The 20035-nt window shown below is 36.4% G+C and overlaps 4 protein-coding genes across 9 annotated transcripts; 2 read left to right on the plus strand and 2 right to left on the minus strand.

The window, feature by feature from the left end:
* Nucleotides 1–3838: 3838 nt before the first annotated feature.
* LOC110848783 (actin, clone 403) lies at nt 3839–6439 on the plus strand. Its single transcript, XM_022096105.2, has 8 exons — nt 3839–3997; nt 4305–4442; nt 4507–4692; nt 4786–4862; nt 4932–5089; nt 5175–5503; nt 5591–5677; nt 5779–6439. Exons 2-8 carry the CDS (start codon nt 4317–4319, stop codon nt 5944–5946), a joined length of 1131 nt encoding a protein of 376 aa, XP_021951797.1. The 5' UTR covers nt 3839–3997; nt 4305–4316; the 3' UTR covers nt 5947–6439.
* A 4-nt stretch (nt 6440–6443) lies between these two features.
* On the minus strand, nt 6444–10988 carry LOC110848782. 5 transcript variants are annotated; one of them, XR_002547765.2, is made up of 8 exons: nt 10594–10988; nt 9224–9339; nt 8830–9153; nt 8570–8757; nt 8300–8457; nt 7892–8197; nt 7426–7809; nt 6444–7361 (listed from the first exon to the last, which is right to left on the minus strand). XR_002547765.2 is itself a non-coding variant. In XM_022096102.2 (7 exons), exons 3-7 carry the CDS (start codon nt 9098–9100, stop codon nt 7109–7111), a joined length of 1254 nt encoding a protein of 417 aa, XP_021951794.1. In that variant the 5' UTR covers nt 9101–9153; nt 9224–9339; nt 10594–10984; the 3' UTR covers nt 6444–7108. The 5 variants fall into 5 exon arrangements, 4 of the variants coding, with proteins under 4 accessions (XP_021951794.1, XP_021951796.1, XP_035707371.1 ...); XM_022096102.2 differs by lacking the exon at nt 7892–8197 and having other exon boundaries at nt 10594–10984; XM_022096104.2 differs by lacking the exons at nt 7892–8197; nt 10594–10988 and adding an exon at nt 9824–9993.
* A 105-nt stretch (nt 10989–11093) lies between these two features.
* LOC110848784 (josephin-1) lies at nt 11094–13794 on the plus strand. Its single transcript, XM_022096106.2, has 8 exons — nt 11094–11586; nt 11671–11739; nt 11809–11850; nt 11936–12042; nt 12143–12186; nt 12281–12307; nt 12381–12568; nt 12638–13794. Exons 1-8 carry the CDS (start codon nt 11557–11559, stop codon nt 12935–12937), a joined length of 807 nt encoding a protein of 268 aa, XP_021951798.1. The 5' UTR covers nt 11094–11556; the 3' UTR covers nt 12938–13794.
* Nucleotides 13795–14153: 359 nt separating this feature from the next.
* On the minus strand, nt 14154–19886 carry LOC110848492 (sushi, von Willebrand factor type A, EGF and pentraxin domain-containing protein 1). Of its 2 annotated transcripts, none has more exons than XM_022095722.2 (31): nt 19485–19886; nt 19174–19404; nt 18893–19097; nt 18750–18826; nt 18570–18686; nt 18475–18492; nt 18283–18413; nt 18163–18217; nt 18008–18098; nt 17863–17922; nt 17750–17796; nt 17601–17683; nt 17320–17534; nt 17210–17251; nt 17014–17132; nt 16773–16930; nt 16574–16700; nt 16445–16483; nt 16339–16370; nt 16208–16263; nt 16116–16148; nt 15954–16037; nt 15872–15891; nt 15763–15810; nt 15525–15698; nt 15328–15459; nt 15182–15227; nt 15036–15112; nt 14796–14975; nt 14656–14717; nt 14154–14581 (listed from the first exon to the last, which is right to left on the minus strand). In XM_022095722.2, the coding sequence occupies exons 1-31, from the start codon at nt 19573–19575 to the stop codon at nt 14378–14380; spliced, it is 3054 nt and encodes a 1017-aa protein (XP_021951414.1). In that variant the 5' UTR covers nt 19576–19886; the 3' UTR covers nt 14154–14377. The 2 variants fall into 2 exon arrangements, with proteins under 2 accessions (XP_021951414.1, XP_035707370.1); XM_035851477.1 differs by having other exon boundaries at nt 17014–17135.
* Between the last annotated feature and the right edge of the window lie 149 nt (nt 19887–20035).

Raw genomic sequence — 20035 nt, forward strand, 5'->3', positions numbered from 1 at the left:
TTCGCTTTTTGCGTAATTTATGGTTTAATGGCCAAGAGTAATGAAAACGAGCATGCATACTCAACCGTGAATTAATTAAAGTATCTACACATTTAGTAATTAGAATGTGTTATTTTAATACTGCTTCAGTAAAATTTGATCTTGACTGACATTTCGACATGCAGGTTCCAATTTCTCTCCGAATTTAACCTTAACTTGATACGATGAGGGGTGAATGAATAAGCAGAAAAACCAGGCAAATTGACGCTGAGTCATGAAGTATGGATTACCTTAATTGGCATTCCTTATTAATAATTTACTTAATGAGCTCGTCTCAAATGTGAATAATAATGTGTGTCACAATTATTACGATTCGGTGAGTCAGCCTCTGAACGAATTCAAGTCGTTAATTGACATGTGAACTGCAGAAAAAAATTTTTTTCCGCACAGTGCTTTATTTTCGCTTACATTATTATTTGTAAGTAAACCCAGATCAATTCAACTCTCAAGTTTCTATTTATTGAGTCCATCTGCTGCTAAAATACTGCCGCATAATACACGCCTGCATTTCATACGTGCATACATCGTCTGCTGACCTAAACCTCAATTTCATTCATCCTCATCATCAGACTATACATACTTTCATTCATATGATGATGCATAAGCTGGCAACTTAATTAATTCAGTTCATTGCACATAAAATGTTATTTGTACTTAAGAAGGTACAGCCTGAGCTGTTTCTTTTTCTTTCGACGAGAGATTTCCATCGAACACATGCCTACGAGTGCATGCTCATATCTTTGAATGTGTTATCCCTCCACATTATTACAAACAACTCGAGATAAGTACTGGTGCAGCAATTATCATTAATTTTAATTTCAAGAGTAATGATGATGCGATGCTCTCGATTTCATTTCATTTCATTCCTTCCGACTGCTGAATCCTTGTTTCACTCTGAAACCCAAATGTTCAAATTTGTTAAAGATTTTTTGCTTATGAAACTCAAATGAAATCTGTTTAAAGAAATAAATTAATAAATATAACGAAAGGAAAATTTCGACAATTTTAAACCAAATCATGACAATAACAATAGTCCAACTCCATTTTCAATGGAGTTGGACTTTCCTACGTTTCAAATGCACTTGATTTGGCGTTCGTGCTTTCGTCAAGTTTCTTGCGGATTAACTTTACTTGACAAAGGTCGTACGTGTCTAAACCACGAATCACAGAATTCACAAACTGCATTAAAGTGCAGGGGAAAAATACAGTCAGAATATTTTGAAATCGCATAACGAACTTGTGTTATTTACAGTTTTGCCATTTAACTTGGTATTTTGCATTTATACGTATGCAGAACTAACTTCTTTTTCTCTAGTCAATTGATCCTAACGCCGCACGAGAACAAGAACAAAGTCAGCTCAGAGTCATGAATAAAACGAAAATAGCTCAAAAACTGCATCCTATTATCCCTTCACGTCAATTGTATTAATGTTTCTCTACTACTGCACACACAGCATAAATAAATGCGACTTTTTTGCGTCTTCCCTGGCTTTGCTGCAGCATTTCGTCCTTTTGTTTTGTGCCTATATTTGGACTTGGGTGGCTGGTTGTGAGACGGTGGAGGTATACGAGCAGGAAGTAGCAAGTGCATTGACCTACCACAAAATTCGGGCATCTGTAACCGGGCACGTAGTCTGCTCTTTCTTCTCCGGAATCTCTGCAACTCTTCTCCGGAATGCCCTCAATCCGAAATACTTTCTCTCTCCGTGCTTTATTACGACGTGCAGGCGAAAACTGCAGAAGAAACCCAACAAATGGGTGCTTGGTGAAAGCTGAGTGAAAGTCGGGTCGATGAATGCAAATCTTGCTTTTGGTCTTTCAAAAACTTGTGAATCGTAAAAGTGATTTTATGCAAGTTTTGGCTACTCTTCGGAGCTGACCAGACCAAGTTAACGTTAACTTTTATCCATACATTTGTGTGCCAAGTGACCACTATAACAATACCATAAGTAAAATGGATGTGTGGATTCTCCCGGAAATTGACCCTATTTCTGACGACAGGAAGTCAACGCCCATTGTTAAGCATAGACCAGTAGAGAATCTTGTTTCCTTATATCACAGTCTGGTTTTGATAGGATAGCAATTCTACAGAATTGCTCCATGATTCTGCAGAGCAGAATGAATTAGCTTCATAAATTTACATTTCCGATGGGATTTGCAATTCATGCAAATGTGGAATGAAAGTAATAATGGAAATCACGGTTTACTAATTGGAGTACAAATCCGATGCATCAAATTCATTGAGTTAATTAATTATAGGTTTACTAGAGCGTGGTCGCATGCACAAAAACCATGCACACAAGATGAAAAGGAGTCCTCATGCTTTCAGATATATGTGCATGCACACAACTATTTAGATGCATCTTTACCGATCATAAGTGCCTGCATAAGGCGAGTTATTTTTGTTATTTCAATCCAAAGTTGAAGAAACTCTCGAAACGCATTCATCCCAAAATTTCAGATAAGTTTGGATGATTTACGATAATGACATCTTGGCTCAAACAGAAAAAAATCCCAACAAGTATCTATTTTCACTATCAGTTTATTATCTATTTCGTTCCATTCCAATTAGTTAAGCTCGGCATAAAGAAATGACTTTTCAAGTGCAAATCAAATCTTGACTTGACCATCCATCCACCTTTTCAAACTCGATAAAATCCGACTTATGTACAAATATTATACAGATTTTGGCTAGAAAACCAAGTCTAGCTTCAACAACTTTATTCTTATCAATGAAATGAAACCTTACTTTACCACTTACAAAATAAGTAAATTCTGGTTTATAGAAATTTCTTTCATTTTTGCCAAAAAACCCAACCCAACTCCAAACAATGAATTGGGGATGGTTTATGTTGATTGTTGAGTTGAGGTAACCTCTTACACATCACTAAAAAAGAAGTAGTAAGTATGTACATACACATATTTACTACAACGAACGAAATTGAGCGAAAGGCTAACTAAACAGCAACATTAATTTATCTTTTAATTGAGCTCATCTCCCATTTTATCCACTGATTCATCCCGTATCATCGTCATCATCGTCGTCGTCGTGCATCGTTTAATTACCACTCCCTCTCAACCTCAATCGTGAGGTGATCTCTAATAATATGTTATGTAAACTTCCGTTAAAATAAGTTAATTCTTGTTGTTCAACTCCACAACAGGACAAGAATGCAATTAACCCGGGCGTTTATGACAACTGCAATATTAATCGGAACTACTTAATAATCTACCCGGGTCAACAATGGTCATGATTTATTATGATTTTACACCGCAGTGGGAATTGAACAATTTGCATGAAAATTCTAAGCATGCCTCCCTTTGTTCATCATTCATCATCATCATCACATCTTTCCAGTCATACAAAAAATGCATCTTCTTGTGAAATAAGTTATTCTAAAAGTGTTCACAAAACCCCAAAATTGCACCCCCTTGCATCACAATTTCAAATTTTTCTCAAAATTCGAAAAACATTGAAACCTTGTTTTCCTTTTTCGCCACCAATAAGATTTGAGATTGAAATATCGTGCCCATATTTGGAAGTTTGCAAGAAAGTCGAGTCTATTTTGAAATGGGGGAGATCTCCCCGTCCTTCCAGTCTAGCGGAGAAATCAAACTCCGAGTCCCACAGTTTTTTTTAGAAATTGGAGAAAAATTATGGGAGAAAGTTGCCCTGGCTAATATTTCCAAAAAAATCGCAAAATGTGGAAATTTTGATAATGAAGTAATGAAGGGGGCAACTATGACGACGAGATTGGTGAGGTGTCCATTTTTTTGATGCCTCCCCTGCCGAAATAAGTGAACTTTGCCGTGTGTTGACCGTTTTTGGTGGAAGAAGTATGAATCCTGGCTCATTCGACACTCGACTCTCGCCGGCTCATCATCTTTTTGCTCAGTCTCTTCTCCAATTCTGACTAATTCTCGACTTTAAATTTTTTTCACGTACTCTACAAATTATGTAAGTTATCAAATATTTTTGGAAAAACATAACTCTTCAAAATAAAAATATAAACATTTGGTTTGACGAGGGTTTTTGTGTTGCAATTGCATGGAAAAAATCAGTCGTGTTTTGCATGCTTTTGTTTTGTAGACGAAAGGTGAAAGGGTATGAGTATTGATAATTTATTATCGTGAAACATGCCACTGATAAGTTTAAATTGATAAGATTAGAGCGAATGGGAAGGGTCAGGGTTCCTTGAAAATTGGTGTATGGTATATCTATAAGATTATAGGACATATATATTAATTTTATTGTCTTTTTCCAGACCTGATTAAAAATGTGTGACGACGAAGTTGCAGCGTTGGTCGTGGACAATGGTTCCGGTATGTGCAAGGCTGGATTTGCTGGGGATGACGCTCCAAGGGCTGTGTTTCCTTCAATCGTTGGACGACCCCGTCACCAGGTGTGTTTTTCTTAAAAACAATTGACAAGAAAAATTACTAAATGTTTTATGACATTTCTTGTAGGGAGTTATGGTGGGCATGGGTCAGAAGGACTCGTACGTCGGAGATGAAGCTCAATCAAAGAGAGGAATCCTGACTTTGAAGTACCCAATTGAACACGGCATTGTCACCAACTGGGATGATATGGAGAAAATCTGGCATCACACTTTCTACAATGAGCTCCGAGTTGCTCCAGAGGAACACCCAGTGGTAATTTCATCATCATTATTAAGTAGTGCGTATGTAAATGACTTGGAAATGCAAAAACACGTAAGCAAACTTGTGTTTCCTGTTCCCATATAGCTCCTCACCGAAGCCCCATTGAACCCCAAGGCTAACAGGGAAAAGATGACGCAAATTATGTTCGAAACGTTCAATTGGTGAGTTTTTATTCATATTTCGAATAAGTATTCCCACTTTTTAACCTTGTTTTAACCTCGTTAAAATAGCCCTGCAATGTACGTCGCCATCCAAGCCGTACTTTCCCTATACGCTTCTGGTCGTACTACTGGTATCGTGCTTGATTCTGGAGATGGTGTTTCCCACACCGTGCCAATTTACGAAGGTTACGCTCTCCCTCATGCCATCCTTCGTTTGGACTTGGCCGGTAAGTGTACTATGGTATAAATATGCCTTGTTTATTTCGTGATGGCCGTTTCATGTTCACCATTTGTCATGTTTTGTTTCAACAGGCCGAGACTTGACCGATTACTTGATGAAAATTCTCACTGAGCGTGGATACTCTTTCACCACGACGGCCGAACGTGAAATCGTGCGAGATATCAAGGAGAAGTTGTGCTATGTCGCACTTGACTTTGAACAAGAAATGGCCACCGCTGCGAGCTCATCCTCGCTCGAAAAGTCCTATGAACTTCCGGACGGTCAAGTCATCACGATTGGAAATGAGCGATTCCGTTGCCCAGAAGCTCTCTTCCAACCTTCCTTCTTGGGAATGGAATCTTGCGGAATCCACGAGACCACTTACAATTCCATCATGAAATGCGACGTTGACATCAGAAAGGTGAGCTAGATTCTATATCTGGTGAATTTTTTGCAACATGCGTATTAGTCACGAAGAAACACTGATCAACGTTATGTTTGTAATTAGGATCTGTACGCCAACACGGTCTTATCTGGAGGTACCACAATGTACCCAGGAATTGCAGACCGTATGCAAAAGGAAATTACTGCTTTGGTACGAACTTGTAAAACTTTCAATAATTCGCTTTAAAAAAAACATGAAACAACATAACTATAAACATGGCTAATCAACAAAATTAATCACGAAATTAACAGGCACCATCAACGATGAAGATCAAGATCATTGCCCCACCAGAGCGTAAATACTCTGTCTGGATCGGAGGATCTATCTTGGCTTCGTTGTCAACCTTCCAACAAATGTGGATTTCTAAACAAGAGTACGATGAATCTGGTCCATCCATTGTCCACCGAAAATGCTTCTAAGCTGTTAAATTCACATATATTATTGCTACGGGGAAAGAGAATGAGGAGTGAAATTATTAATTATGTAAAGTTTGGTTTATTCCATTAATCAACCTGAACTATTCCAATATATAAATTCCAGTTTCGAGTATTTGCAACGTAACGAGTCGTTTAATATTTATGATATTCTGCACTACATAAAACTTTATAACGATTTCAATTACCTTTTTCATAGTGTAAGCACGAACGAGTTAATTAAAGCTGCCAATTCCAAAAAATGAAAAACAATTGCTAGATCTGTAGTGAATCTCAGCAACAAAAACTTACTACTGCAAACTTAAACCTGCGATAGAGAGCGAAAACAACAATACATTCCTATTATGTAACTTGATGCTTATGATGGTTCAGCTTAGCTAGCCGTAACTATTCCAGTGATGCTTATTATTGGGTTAGTCTTAGTTCCAAATTTTCAATAAATGTTGAGTGTTTTACACTCTCGGATGAAAAACAAAAATATGTACACTGATCTGATTTCATTTTATTGTCACAATTTAATAATAATTTATATTATTTAAACGTTTACAGTAAGAGCAAATTCGTTCATTTACTACATACATTGCTACTTTAGTTTATGCGTGTTTCTGGCTTCACAACCAAAGAAATGCATGAATGAACAACCTCAAGTATTTAACACCAGCATGGTTTAAAAGTTTTTGGACAGATCTTACACAGTGATAGACATGACTAGGTAGATAACCTTCGATAACAACATTTGTACTTGACTTAATTAATTAATCATCATTGTACAACAATATATATATATAACAACTAGAATAAATGATTCACCAACCGACCACAACCAGCAAATACTAATCACTAGTAGCATAAAACAGCATCAATAACAGTCCTTGACCTAGCACTTGGAAATTTTTTTGACATCTCTACAAATCCCCACACACACACGCATTAGAGTAATTGAAACAATAAAAAGAACAACACTCTTGAGAAATTTCATGCAATGATTGGGGAACACGAACAGTATTATAAAATGTCATGGATCATGAATAGAGGAACAATTAAATACAATTAAAAATATCATGTTGGTTAAAATGGGATGGATAAATATGGATATATTGTGTATGAAGTTTTGTGAATTGGTGGTAGCTGTGGAAAGTTATGAAAGTTATGAAAACGCAGACTGCACCGAAGATAGCGAACCTTTTCTAACTTTTCTTGTTGGAGAGATTCTAAAATCGTCAAACTTGGTGTCGAACTGCGAGTCAGGAATGACAAATTCCTCGTTGCCATCTTTGTTTTTATCTTCTCCGCCTTCTTTGCCTTCATTGTTAATACCGGTTGGACTTGAACAGAAGTTGACCATTATGGTAGAATCGAAGGATTCATCACTATCATTCCCCCAATCGGACGGAGGGTACCTGGAAGGAAACATGAAAATTGTTATGCATATTTCGATTGCAACAAGTTTTTGTCTCAACCCACATCATCACACTTGCAAAAGAAGACCGGAGTGAGGGGGTAATATCATCAAGAGATGCCAACGGAGCTTTATTTTGCATGTTGGACGTGGAAGAAAGTGCAGAAGGGAATTTTGTTCCATATCCATGTCCAGCAAAATGTCGTGGTTTATAATGACCAGCAAACGCTGTTGGGTATGGATCAAGGTCGCGACGAAGGGAAGAAAATTTATGTCGTGGGGGGCGTAGAGGTGGGTGTGTGGGTGGTGGCGGAGAATGACGTATTGGTGAAAGTCGTGGTGGTGGAGGACTTTTTGACTTTGAGACATGGCGTACTACTACTGGCTCATCATTTTCAAGGGATTTTTGTGGGGACAAGCTGGCTCGCAGGGCACGGAGATTTCTTAATCTGTATCGAAAATAAATTATAACTTAATTTTAGAAATTATAATTATTTTAAAGCGTGCTCAAAGAATGATTATTATTATTACCGTAAAACTAGCTGCAAGCGCACACCCACAATATTAATTAACTTTAATAACGACAGAGAGATTAAATAGAACACATACAACTCTTGTTGCGAGTGATGCGATTGAGATACATGAAAGTAAAATAAATACAAGAAATACTAGCACAGCAAGATCAGAAATAGTAATAATATCGAAAGAAGGTGTTAGGTTTATGATTTGGCGAAAGGATGGAGCACAATCCGAGGATCTTTCGATGAATTTGTTGTCCCATTGGATTCACAGTGACGAAGCAGTGCTTCACATGAAGAAGTAGGAATGTCATCAATTCTATATTTTAGTACAATAAGAAACACACAAAATAAGTTTCACACCACTCGATGAAACAACAAACTGCATGCAATGTTAGTAGATTGTGATGAAAAATGTTACCCTTCTTTCATCTCATTGGCCATAAGATTTGCTTTCTCTTCAGATGTGACTTCTCCATTGGCATGACGAAATCCAATGTCGGGGACAGGATTATACTGGGTAAGCATCGGGTTGATTGTGTTACCTTCGTTTGAAAGCAAATTCGCTCCTCGTGAGTTCTAAGAAAAAATTCCAAACCAAAATTAGCAATACCAACTAGAATTACCTAATTGTACAAAATGTTATAAGATAATAGTAAATCTTTTGACTGTCCCACAACTACTGAATTACCTGGCGTCCAGGATTGTATCTCGGTTTCGTAACAACTTTACGAAGTGCACTTCTCGTTCGAGACAGTGGGTTACAAAGCAGCCTGTCTGTGTTAATCATTCTGCAGTAAAGGACTAATAAAATAATACCAAAGATAGCTAGTGCAAACCCAACAAGGGTTATGATCCAATGAGATGGAGGGGACTCGTCTAAAAATTATGCTCATTAGATGACTTTTAAAATACGAAATTTATTTTTTAAAGAAGGTAATTATCACTTACCATCTCCCATCTTCACATTATGAGATTCAGGGTCATAGTAATGTTGATTGTAGATCCCGATAACGACAACAATTAGTCCCAGCCCCAATACGATAGAGCCTCCCATGAGAAGAATCCAATGAAACCATCGCGACCTTGCCACCGGGGGGTTCACTATTTCAGACAAATTCCAAGCTCTTCTTTGACCACCTCCTCCCCCGCCCATTGACACCCCACCCGGGTTCTCATAACTTATCGTAGTCGAATTGTAAACTCCGGTTGTGTCATCCATCGTGGTTCTACTGCTAAGTTTGCGTCCAGCAGCTCTGGTTGCTTTACAGCGTCCTAAAATGCCAAAAGTCAATAAAATAAAGTTAGTGAGTAATTATACTTTGCACATTAATTTACAAATTACCCAAATGTTCCTCAAGTATTGAATTTAATAATTGTTGATGAATAATCCAAGCATTTATTTTCCCCACAGTCTTCAAAATCTCTCCTTGATCAACTTTCACCAATGACTTTCACCACCTTAAAAAATATTGAATTTTATTATATTAATTTCTTTTATGAAATAATCAAAGAATCATTTCATGTTAAATGATTTCGACGTTCTTTCACGAATTAAAAAGCTTTACTACGAAATAAACCAGGAATAGTTTACACACTTGAATTCTCCAACGCAATTTCTCAATCAGTCGTATATACCAAAAAATCGTCCCCATTATCAAATTGAAGAGTTAAAAGGGTTGTAAAGCCAAATACGAAGTGAACAAACAAACCTTATTCGTTCCTTCATTTACGTAACGTATCTCATAAAGTAAAGGAGAACCACTTCTCCAAGAAGAGAGACCCACGCAACGCTCAGCGTGCATACCAAAACTAATGAATTCGTCGTTCAATTGGTTGTCAATGTCATAATAATGCAATTTACTTCATTGTTACAATTATTATTATGACAATATATTATTAAAGCCAATGTAGTCTCATTACTCCTTATAAAATAAATACTTACGAACAAGAAGTGGTGTCTCTCTTTCTAGCTCTCTTCTTAACACCATCCTACCAAAAATGCTTAATAAACGTCTTATTGCAGTACTACTAAGACTACTAACCAACTATAAGAAGAAACTAGAGGAAATCTATTATTTTTAGGACAGTATAGTTTAGTGTCAGTCAGTATAAAAGTAGAAAAGAGTTCTGGTAGCCTTGAATCCGATTGAATTGGAGTTGTTCCATTACAGAAGATATCTCTGTAATCTGCCTGACTCAGACATTGCAGTCAAGTCAGTGTTCAACCATTCTTTTTATCATTTCTTTGCTAAAACATCTCATGTTGATTCATCGCCCTCACACTTTATGCATGTGCAGCTAACTAAACTAAAAATCTCGCTCATCACACCGTTATAATGCCAATGCGGCTTCGCACATTTTGCTCACGGTAAAAAATTGCGTAGGCATCAAGTCATTTAGAACCATTTAGCGTCATTAAGGGTGAGCTTTAAATTAGAACCACCACTCGGCCCGTTACATACAAGCGTCGGCATATATCAAAAATGTAGAAATATATCGTTGAAAAATATTAAAGCAAAAGCCGACTACAAAATGATTTGAGATAATTCCATTCTCAATTACGCAATAAAACAAAAGGGTTTTTATGCCTCTAATTGTCTATTGAATTTTACGAATCCATCGACAACATTTTTTACCATCATCAATCATTATGCATTCTTGTCATCATCGTAATAACATCATCATAAAAGATAACGTACAACTTTCACCTACCTCTTCTTCAGTACCAACATCATCGCACAGTATCTCACGGAATTTCAATCTGACCAGATCCGCCTATAGAACTTATTTACTGGCAAATAATTTATTTGTTTTCTCAACTTTTAACACCTTTTCTTGTCCATCCAAATTAAGTCAGGGCATGAACATACTAATAGCAGTAGTAATTATACAGTAATTTATACACTGCTAAAAACTAGCACTACGCTACACAACCAGTATTTTGAAGCCTGCAGCTTATTTTATACCATTAATATTTATCTGGTGAGAGGAATAAAAGACACAAAGTAAACAAGTCTGATGGTCAATATACTAAAAAAAGACGAGTTTTTTGCACATGATATTTGATGATATAACAAACACACTGCTATAAAACTCTACTACTGCCTGGTCCTCGGTTATATTTGTGTTGTTGTGATATGTTATGGATTTTTAGAAGGGAAAACCCGTCCGGGAACTATAAATGGCAGTATCCACCAATAACATGTAGAAATTCGCAAAACACTCCAAATAAATAAGAAATAACGTTAAATTCCAAAATTCCAAATTTATTCCTAGCATTGTTATAAAAAAAAAGAGGTAAAATATGGAACAGTTATTCAGTTTTTGACATTTTTGAAAATTTTTAATATCAATTCCTAAGTTTACAACAGGATTTTTATGTTTTTAGCAAACCTTGGCAAAATATTTTCACTGACAAACAGTTAGTTTTGTCAAAAATATCTTAATTCCAAGAGTTTAGTTCAATTTTAGTATGAGAAAATGGGATAGATTCGGTTTACATTCAGAGTATTAACAAATGACATCAACATAAATATGCAACAAATTCTATGCACTAAAGTATGTGAATTTAATAACAAACTCAGTGACAGTAAGCTCAAATTTAACTAAATAAAGTTAACTATAGTGTTAAAATTAGTAATAAATAACGATTTACAACTTTGACCTCTGTAAAAAATGAGACACGGGATTTATCACGAAAAACAGGTAATTAACGCATTGAAAGTTTCAATTTGAAACCATTGTTGTTAAATAATTTGTTTGAAAATATAAATACGTATTTAAATCCAGGTAAAATCCTTATGTGCTCTACACGCCCTTAATAATCTGTTCCAAGATGGGAAGGCTTTCAAACAAGAGGTAATATTGCTGAAACTTGAAATGAATTAATGAATTTCTCCAAATCAATTTTTTTTCAAACTTTCATAGGACTTGGACTTGATATCACATAATCTCGCCCCTAATTCATGGGTGAATCAAAAACGTGTTTTGTTAAATAAATAATTTACATAATTATGTAGTTTAAATAATGTTATAAATTTTGATAATTCCATAGGTGAATCCTCATAAATCGGTACTAGGCCTCGGGAATTATGACATTAACGTGATCATGTCCGCCCTGCAACTAAAAAATTATGAAGCTGTCTGGTTCGACAAAAGAAAGTAATTATAAAATTAGTTAAATTGTTAATAAATATCATTTATTAAGTGATGACTTTTATATGCAATGAACAAAGATGTAACTCTAGTTTCTATATTGCAGAGATCCATCAGACCTGAACTTTGCCCATGTATTTGGATTTATACGTATGTAACAGAATTATTGCCCATAATTATTTTTGTATAGTAGTTTTTTTTATAGTAAGTTGTCCGTTTAATTGCAATTTTATTATGTTTGCAGTTAATGTCCCCAGCGATTGCAAATTGGGTACGGAATTAAATTTATTAAAGGTATAAAGTGTATTAAATGACAAATAACGAAATATTATATTTTTTTAAAGGTTGGCTGGCCCTTCCTATTAAACGCAAGCACTGGGTCGCAATCAGAAATATTCCCTCCCCCACAGAAAAAGAAGCTGGTCGACATCAATATTATAATTTGGATTCGAAATTTGACAACCCGGAAGCAATCGGAACAGATGCAAAGCTCATCGAATATTTTCGAGACGAGTTAAAATCCCCAGAAAAGGTGCAAATCGTAATCGTTTATTTACTATTAAAACAGTTCTAAACAATATATTTATATACATTTAATAAGGAACTGTTCCTCGTGATTTCTGCGGAAGTGGGACGCACAGAAAGTTGGAAACGAAATAACAGCCTTGTTCCTAACGAAGGATCTTCCTCCACGACACCCTTGCCTTCACTTGGGAATTTTGGTGTTCACTTGTCAGAACCAAGCGACAAAGAGGAACGAAAAGGATCTACAGACTCCGGAGTTGTGGAAACGCTCGAGTCCATGGACATGACTGTTAACAGTGACATTAATGTCGTGGATTTGGATAAAGAAGATTTAATGAGAAGGCAAAGTAGTGGAGTTTGGAGTGATTTTATGTGACACGACGATAACAATGAACATCGTAGAAAAAGAAGAACTAAATAATCCACAGTTACGAAGGTCGTGAAAACCCACAATATTTAGAGCAGCAGCTTGCAGAGATTTAAATTACTTAAGAACAACGCACGCACGAGACGAAAACAACCTTGACCAGGACTAAGGATGCAATAATAATAGATCGTCCTAGATGCACTAATTCATTCTTGAGTTTTTTGTTTCACCTTTCTCGTAAGACTGAACCAGTTTTGTATTGAGGATGGATTACAAAATTCAGGAAAATTGTACATTTAAATGTGAATCAAAAATGTATATTTCGAATTTATTTATCCTACTAGTAAATTTGTGCGTGTTGTGGTCAAACCAAACAAGTCTGACTCTGGCGTTTGTACGATCATTTAAAAAAAGACTCAAAAAGAGAGTAACAAAATCTTACATTACTGTGTAAGCTGACTGTTTTTAACGGGATACTGAGCAATCCAAAGATTTCAAAAATATGAGTATTACCGACTTGATTATTACTTGCCATGAAGAATGTTTTATTATTATGAAAATCGAACCAGAAGGGAATTTTGTCTAGATTTATAGGATGTTGTTTTGCACTTGCCATTTTTTGCATGATGATGTCGTATCGTCCGTCGTTTTTATTGTTGTACAAATTCGAAATAGAGGAGAAAGTCAAGGTTGGATCAATGTTCAGATGATAGGAAAGTGACCTGAAAACTACAGCTTTAAAATTACTAGTGAATTTATGCATAATCTTGATGGTGTATGTATGTGTGTACTGTTTGTAAAACGTGTTCCTTAATAAACTTGTAATGAGTAAGTAATAAATGTACTAGTAACAAATGGAGGCTTCACATACTTTACTTTATATAATTATTTTACTCAATTTACAAAAACACCCCATCAGATTCGACCAAGGTCATGATATAAGTTAGTCCCATGGATGTACTTCAAAGTGCATATAGTGCACATTTCCTTCGCATTTTTAGGTTCAACTTTAAGGATATATTAGCCCTTGAAACTTGACAATTTTCAGGAATTTTGATTTAGTCAAGTTTGATCTTATTTAGTTAAGATTGAATTCTAAAAGCAATAATTCTCTGGAAATGGAAGTGTTTGTTTCGTAAAATTCTTCAGTGAAAATGTAGATTTTGTTGTAGCAGTCCTGCAGTAACCGTATGTATGGAGTTAAAAATTCAATAAACACCGTTGATTTCAGATTGATTGGTTAATTTTATTATATGCATTATGCTGACTGACTCAACGAGCATTTTTGCTCCAGCATATAGCAATTACTACAAAAATGAAGAAATGTAAATAACAAAATTATATAGATATCGTTAGTAGTGATTAAATTTTCCATCAATTATATTATATTCACGAATTTTAAAATATGTAAATTCGATGAAGCAGGATAAAATGTCTGCATTGAGAATTTTAGTTTACACTTGCTTGTTGCGACTGCTGAACAAGAAACATTCGATTTGAAACGTGGTCAAAATTGGTGGATGGCAAGCATGTGGGAACCTGTGAAGTCCACTTGCCAGATTTGTGACAAACTAGCATTTTTGACCCTTGGAGCTCATATCCACTCTGACATTCGAACTCTACCGTCTCTCCAACGTCGTAGTAAAACTTGATCTGAAAATATGACAAACAGTGTAAAACATGACGCCATAGACAGAAATGTAGTCACCCAAACATACAAAATTAACCTGAGAAGACGGCGATAAACTGCCGAGAATAATTGTTCCGGGATAAGGACAGCCAATTTTGCCTGGAAATAAATATATGCACATTAAATTAAAATGCGCTTATATACGCCCTGAAAATCTTAAACATTGAGTTGTCGAACATTTAATTCCATTGGCCTTTGACCACTTCCCATTATCCTGGCAAGCCAGCATTGGTTGTCCTTCCATCATAAAGCCTTGTTTGCATTCAAAATTTGCAAAATCGCCAGCTTTGAATTTCTCTGGAATCTGCCCCACGAGCATGCCATTTTCTGGCACGGGTGGATGTTGGCATTCCACTTCTAAAAAATGCAAAAATTGTAAAAAAATTTAGCATTTTTACATGCAATAAAATGTACTACCTTTGCAAAGTGGCATTGAAGCCGACCATTCGCCATTGGCCTGACAAATAGCTTCTGCAGACCCTTCAATCATGTATCTTGAAGAATTTATGCATATGAGTAATTAAAGAGAGTAATATTTTCAAATTATTAATGAAATATGGTACCCCTGATCACAGGAGAAAGCTGCCTTCGCTCCGACGTAAATTTTTTCTGTAATTAATATTTCATAACACTCAGATTATTCTGCGTATTTAGGACATTGCATATTGTCATAAGAAGTGATGCATAATTTGAAAAATTGTTATCTTACGCATGTGAGTGCCAAGAAGTGTAACTTTCGGAGGTGCGGTCTGATTCCTTGTCAGAGTTCCATTTTTGGTCAAGTAGCTGACGGCAAGGGGCGCCATGGCAGGAACGAGGGAAATGTCGAAGCATTCAATATCTGAAATCATTTAAGAAAAAATACCATAATTTAATTTATACAATTATTATCTTCGCATCACTTACTTTCGCATCTTGGGAGGGCAACACTCCATTTTCCTGCTGCAGTGCAGAATATCTCATCCGCACCAACTAAAGAATTGTTCTTTCTGCAGGTAAAAGTGACCCTGGTGCCAAGGATGGTATCATTCGTGGAGTAAATCAGGTCTGAGTGGTCAGGCAAAGGTGGACATGATGCCTCTGCACGTACCAAAAATAAAGAGTTTTATAAAATAATGGTTATAATATTTTCACTTGGCAGTACCTTTCACTATTACATTGATTTCGTGCGTGTGTCGGGCAGGGGTTTTGCCTAGAAATAATTGTTTATATGAAGCACTAGCGAATACTTCATCGAAATTGTACAAACTTACATGAATAACGCCCCTCATCTCTAGAAAAGTTAAATAATTGAGTGAGATTATCCAGCAAAACATTATTGTAATACGTGAGTACCGTTTTTGCGCATTGTCAATGGTTAGTCTATACTCTAATTGACTGTCTCGTGTGGAATCGCCAGCCCATCCCTCAACGTAAGTTCTGTAACACGGTTTATTCATGTCATCTTATCTCCATACTGTTTTTAAATAGTGTTAGTTAAATACTGTTAATAAATACTTGTTTGCAATGGACGTTGACCACGTCGGCTTCCTAAATTAAGATAGATTAAGTAATATTATTAATTATGATTAAGATTAACAAGATCTAACCCAAATTTTCGTATCCACAAGCACTCCATGTGCAAGGTCGTGCCAGGATATACAATCTAAACAATAACGTAAATGATGCTGTATTTTCATAACTCACACGCCCATTTACTATGTGGCAAATTTCATAATACCAAATTCCCATCGGTGCTCTGAACAATTGATCCTGCGAAAAAAATATAATTGTATTTTGAATTATTCATACCAGTTTATCATGTAAATATTTTCAATAAATCTAACCTCCTGAGTAGCGAAATAGAATGGTTGGAGCTTTATCCACTATATAAATTGTAAATGTCACAATTTATAATAAGCAAGCGTTACTTTCTACTTTGAATTTTAGTTCATGCATAAGAATTTACGAATTACATGAATAATCCTGATATTGAGAAAGTCCTTCACATCTCGGAGTTATGCCCATCCATTGTCCACTCAAACATTTACGACGAACTGCCCCTTCTAGTCGAAATTTCCCAATATCCACACATCTAGACGTCTATAAGAGCGAATTTTCTCATTTAATTGAAAAGTGGCTAGCAGAACATATGAAACTTTTTAAAATTCTTACCACAATCGTCCCATGTGGATACTCTTTGTTATCGTCAATTATCATTTGATCATCATAAAAGGTCACGACATGCTTATCCGTCCGCTTATAATGGCACGATCCATTGACCATGCTCATTATTGGCAAACTCATCCACTTATCGATAGGAGCATCACCATCTGATGAGAAATGTACAGGATTTTATAAACCTTTTTACATATTTACAATACATCCCCATCCATAGCCTTATGTAGATAAATACCGCAAGTCAAATTTGTACTCCCGATCCACGACCCATCTTCACAAGTTAGTTTCCATCGGTTTTTGGATTTAACTTTCAAAGTAGAGCATCGGTACAGGACTTCTGTTGCGTCTGGAAAGCTACTTGGAAGAACAAACAAGACCAACATTGCCATAAGTTTGGTGTTCATGATCAATTTATGGTTTTAATAACCAACCTAAACTGCACATCCCAGTCTAAGGGGAGTCCATTGACGTAACTAATCATGATAAGACAATAATTAGTCATGAAGAAAGATAAGACGAGACAAGGATTTTCTGCTATTACGTGTATGACCCATTTTGATGGGGAGGTGACCCACATGACCGTTTAAGTACGGCTTGCAGAACTCCTTGGCCTTTCCGCCCTCCTCCTTTCTTCCCGTCGTGGTCCCCAATGGAAGGGTGCACGCAGTACGGGCTGCTCGGCTTCCATTCGCCCAGTTCGCAACGCACAGGTCCTGGAATTATCTTTCGGTATGATCCACTGCAGACGTAGTCAACCTGGACGAGGGCAGAAAAATCACTTGATGACTGATTCATTTAGTCCATTTTTTTCAGTGAACTTACGTCCATCCCATGTTGCACATGTTTTCCAGGTTCATAAGCATTAAGGTAATTCCCATTTTCAATACTCGGTAATTTACAAGGAGCTGCAACATGATATGCATAATACTTCATAAAACCATGTTTCAGACCAAATGCTCAACTGTAATTACCAGCCACGCATTCGGGTGATTCACCAGGAAAATCCCACTCTCCAAACCTAGAAAAATATATAAGATGAAAATTGGCGAATTGTCGAAATACTTTTAGCAGTATTTGACCGTACCAACAATGAAGTTTAGCTGGACCCCTTAATTTGTATCCTTTCAAACATTTCACTTCCGCCCTGGTTCATAATTTTATGGGTGATTGATCAGTAATTTAAAATGTATTGGATGGATGCAAGCGATAAATAATTGCAGGATCCTTACATGGTTTTGTGTTTCTTCAATTCCTGGAAATAAAGTGGCTTGATCCCTTCGTAAAAGACGGCGTGCACGATATATGGTGTACGACATGGTACTGAGATGTTAATTTCACGTCAAAATTAAACTCTAACCAAATTAATCTTTAAATTAATTCTTACAAGCAGAACATTGTGGAATTTTTGGTCTCCATTTCCCTTTGTCGCATCGTACAGTCTGAAAATTATTTTTTTAATTTTTATTGCCCACTCTGATTTTGCCATTCAATTAATAAATCTTACTTCATTTGGTAGGTTCACTCCAAATCCAGGTTTGCAACTGACTTTCACTATTGCACCCGCAGAAAATGTTTCATTTTGCTCATCGCCAGCCTGAATAACTTCCGTTTGGATGAACGGATCATGGTCCAAATCTGATAAAATGTAATTAAATAGTACGTAGCAAATCTCTTAATATTTAGCATAACGACTTACTTGGGCAGATGATGGGAGCTGGAATATTTATTAAAACAAGGCTTATCAATTACTCTTCGTGTTAATATTAAAGTTTGTGTCTGTTTTTTTTTTACTTATTTCAAAATCATCTTCTTCCCCAAAACGGTGACCCTTCTTTTTAGTTCTTCGTGTCCCAAGACCTCCAGATCCTCCTCCTGGACCAGTTTTACTTCGTACGATGCTGCTACTTCCTAAAATTTTGAAAGACATTAAATTTAATCAGAAATTTGTTTAAAAAATAGCATGTTATTTACCTCCAGTTTTAATTGCTCTTCGTTTAATCCTTCCAGATCGAAACCAATGGAAGCCAGGGCTGTCGGTTGCAACGCATCTACATTTCGAAATTTTATTCATTACCATAATCATATTTTTTTAATGAGAGGTATGTTGTACATACTTTGGGACGCTGGTTGGTTTCCAGCTTCCATCTTCACAAGTTTTTCCAGGAGGACCTTCAACGAGTGAGAATCCAGAATTACATTCGTACAAGACATGTCCTTTCATAGGAACTTTCTGTTTCAAGAAACGGAGCTCGTACAGTCCTGTAGGACCGACGTACACCACTTTTCCATTTTCCAGTAAACCAGGATGGTTGCAATAAGCTGGAATAATTAATCATGTCTTAAATATTACTGAACAATTAACTCTTCTTCTTTTAACTATAATTCTATAACCCACCCTTTTGCTTGTTGATGCATGACATTCCGCACTCTCCAAAACACAGGCACTGTTCCTCATCCTTTTCGGAACAGTGCGAATTCAACGTGCAATTCTTTGGACAATCCGACTCAAATTCTAACTCTCGAACTGGACAAGCAACGACTGATTTTCTTGTATCCCGTCGAAGAAAAACTGCATTCCCTTTGATCGGAAACGACGATTTTGATGATGCTTGAAGAACGCTTTGTCCTATTTCATTAGAAGAACAATAATATCATTTTAGCTCAAAATGTATATGCACATATCGCATTTCCAAAAATAACTTTCACCTGCTGCCAAAGCGGAAGTTGTCCATGCTGACACAAGGACAATAATTAAAAATGTGTATGCAGAGCAAAGACTACACGTTGACAACTCCATACTTATGATATAATTTGCATGCTGCCTTTAAAAATCTGGATTGGACACGGAACAACTTGTATTTAGGAAAGATCTTCCAAATTAGACGGTTGCGAAACTGCGTATTTGTCCGGGGCGAAAGATGCGTGTTTACACGATGAGAGAATGTTTTGATATGTTCCAGAACCGTGATTTGTTTCAATTTGTGAGGTGAAAGTGTATTCCTTCCTGGGAAACTGCGCTGTCCTTGCATTTGCGTCCTTTACACACATCGAATGTCAGCCAGCTCCGCATCCGTCCGTGCAATGAAGGATTGGATCTCTGCCCTAAGGATTTATTCCATTCTATTCTTACGCGGAGGCTGGAGTGAAAGTGGTGAAAGTAGGGACGGGGAAAGCAGTAAAAGTAAAAGTAGGCAGAGACCGACTACAAGAAGGCTATTGATTTTCGCAAAAAAAGAGAGAAGCGGCATTCCTTTGCA

This window comes from Folsomia candida, unplaced genomic scaffold, assembly GCF_002217175.1.
Source record: "Folsomia candida strain VU population unplaced genomic scaffold, ASM221717v1 Fcan01_Sc004, whole genome shotgun sequence".
In the NCBI taxonomy this organism is placed as follows: Eukaryota; Metazoa; Arthropoda; class Collembola; order Entomobryomorpha; family Isotomidae; genus Folsomia; species Folsomia candida.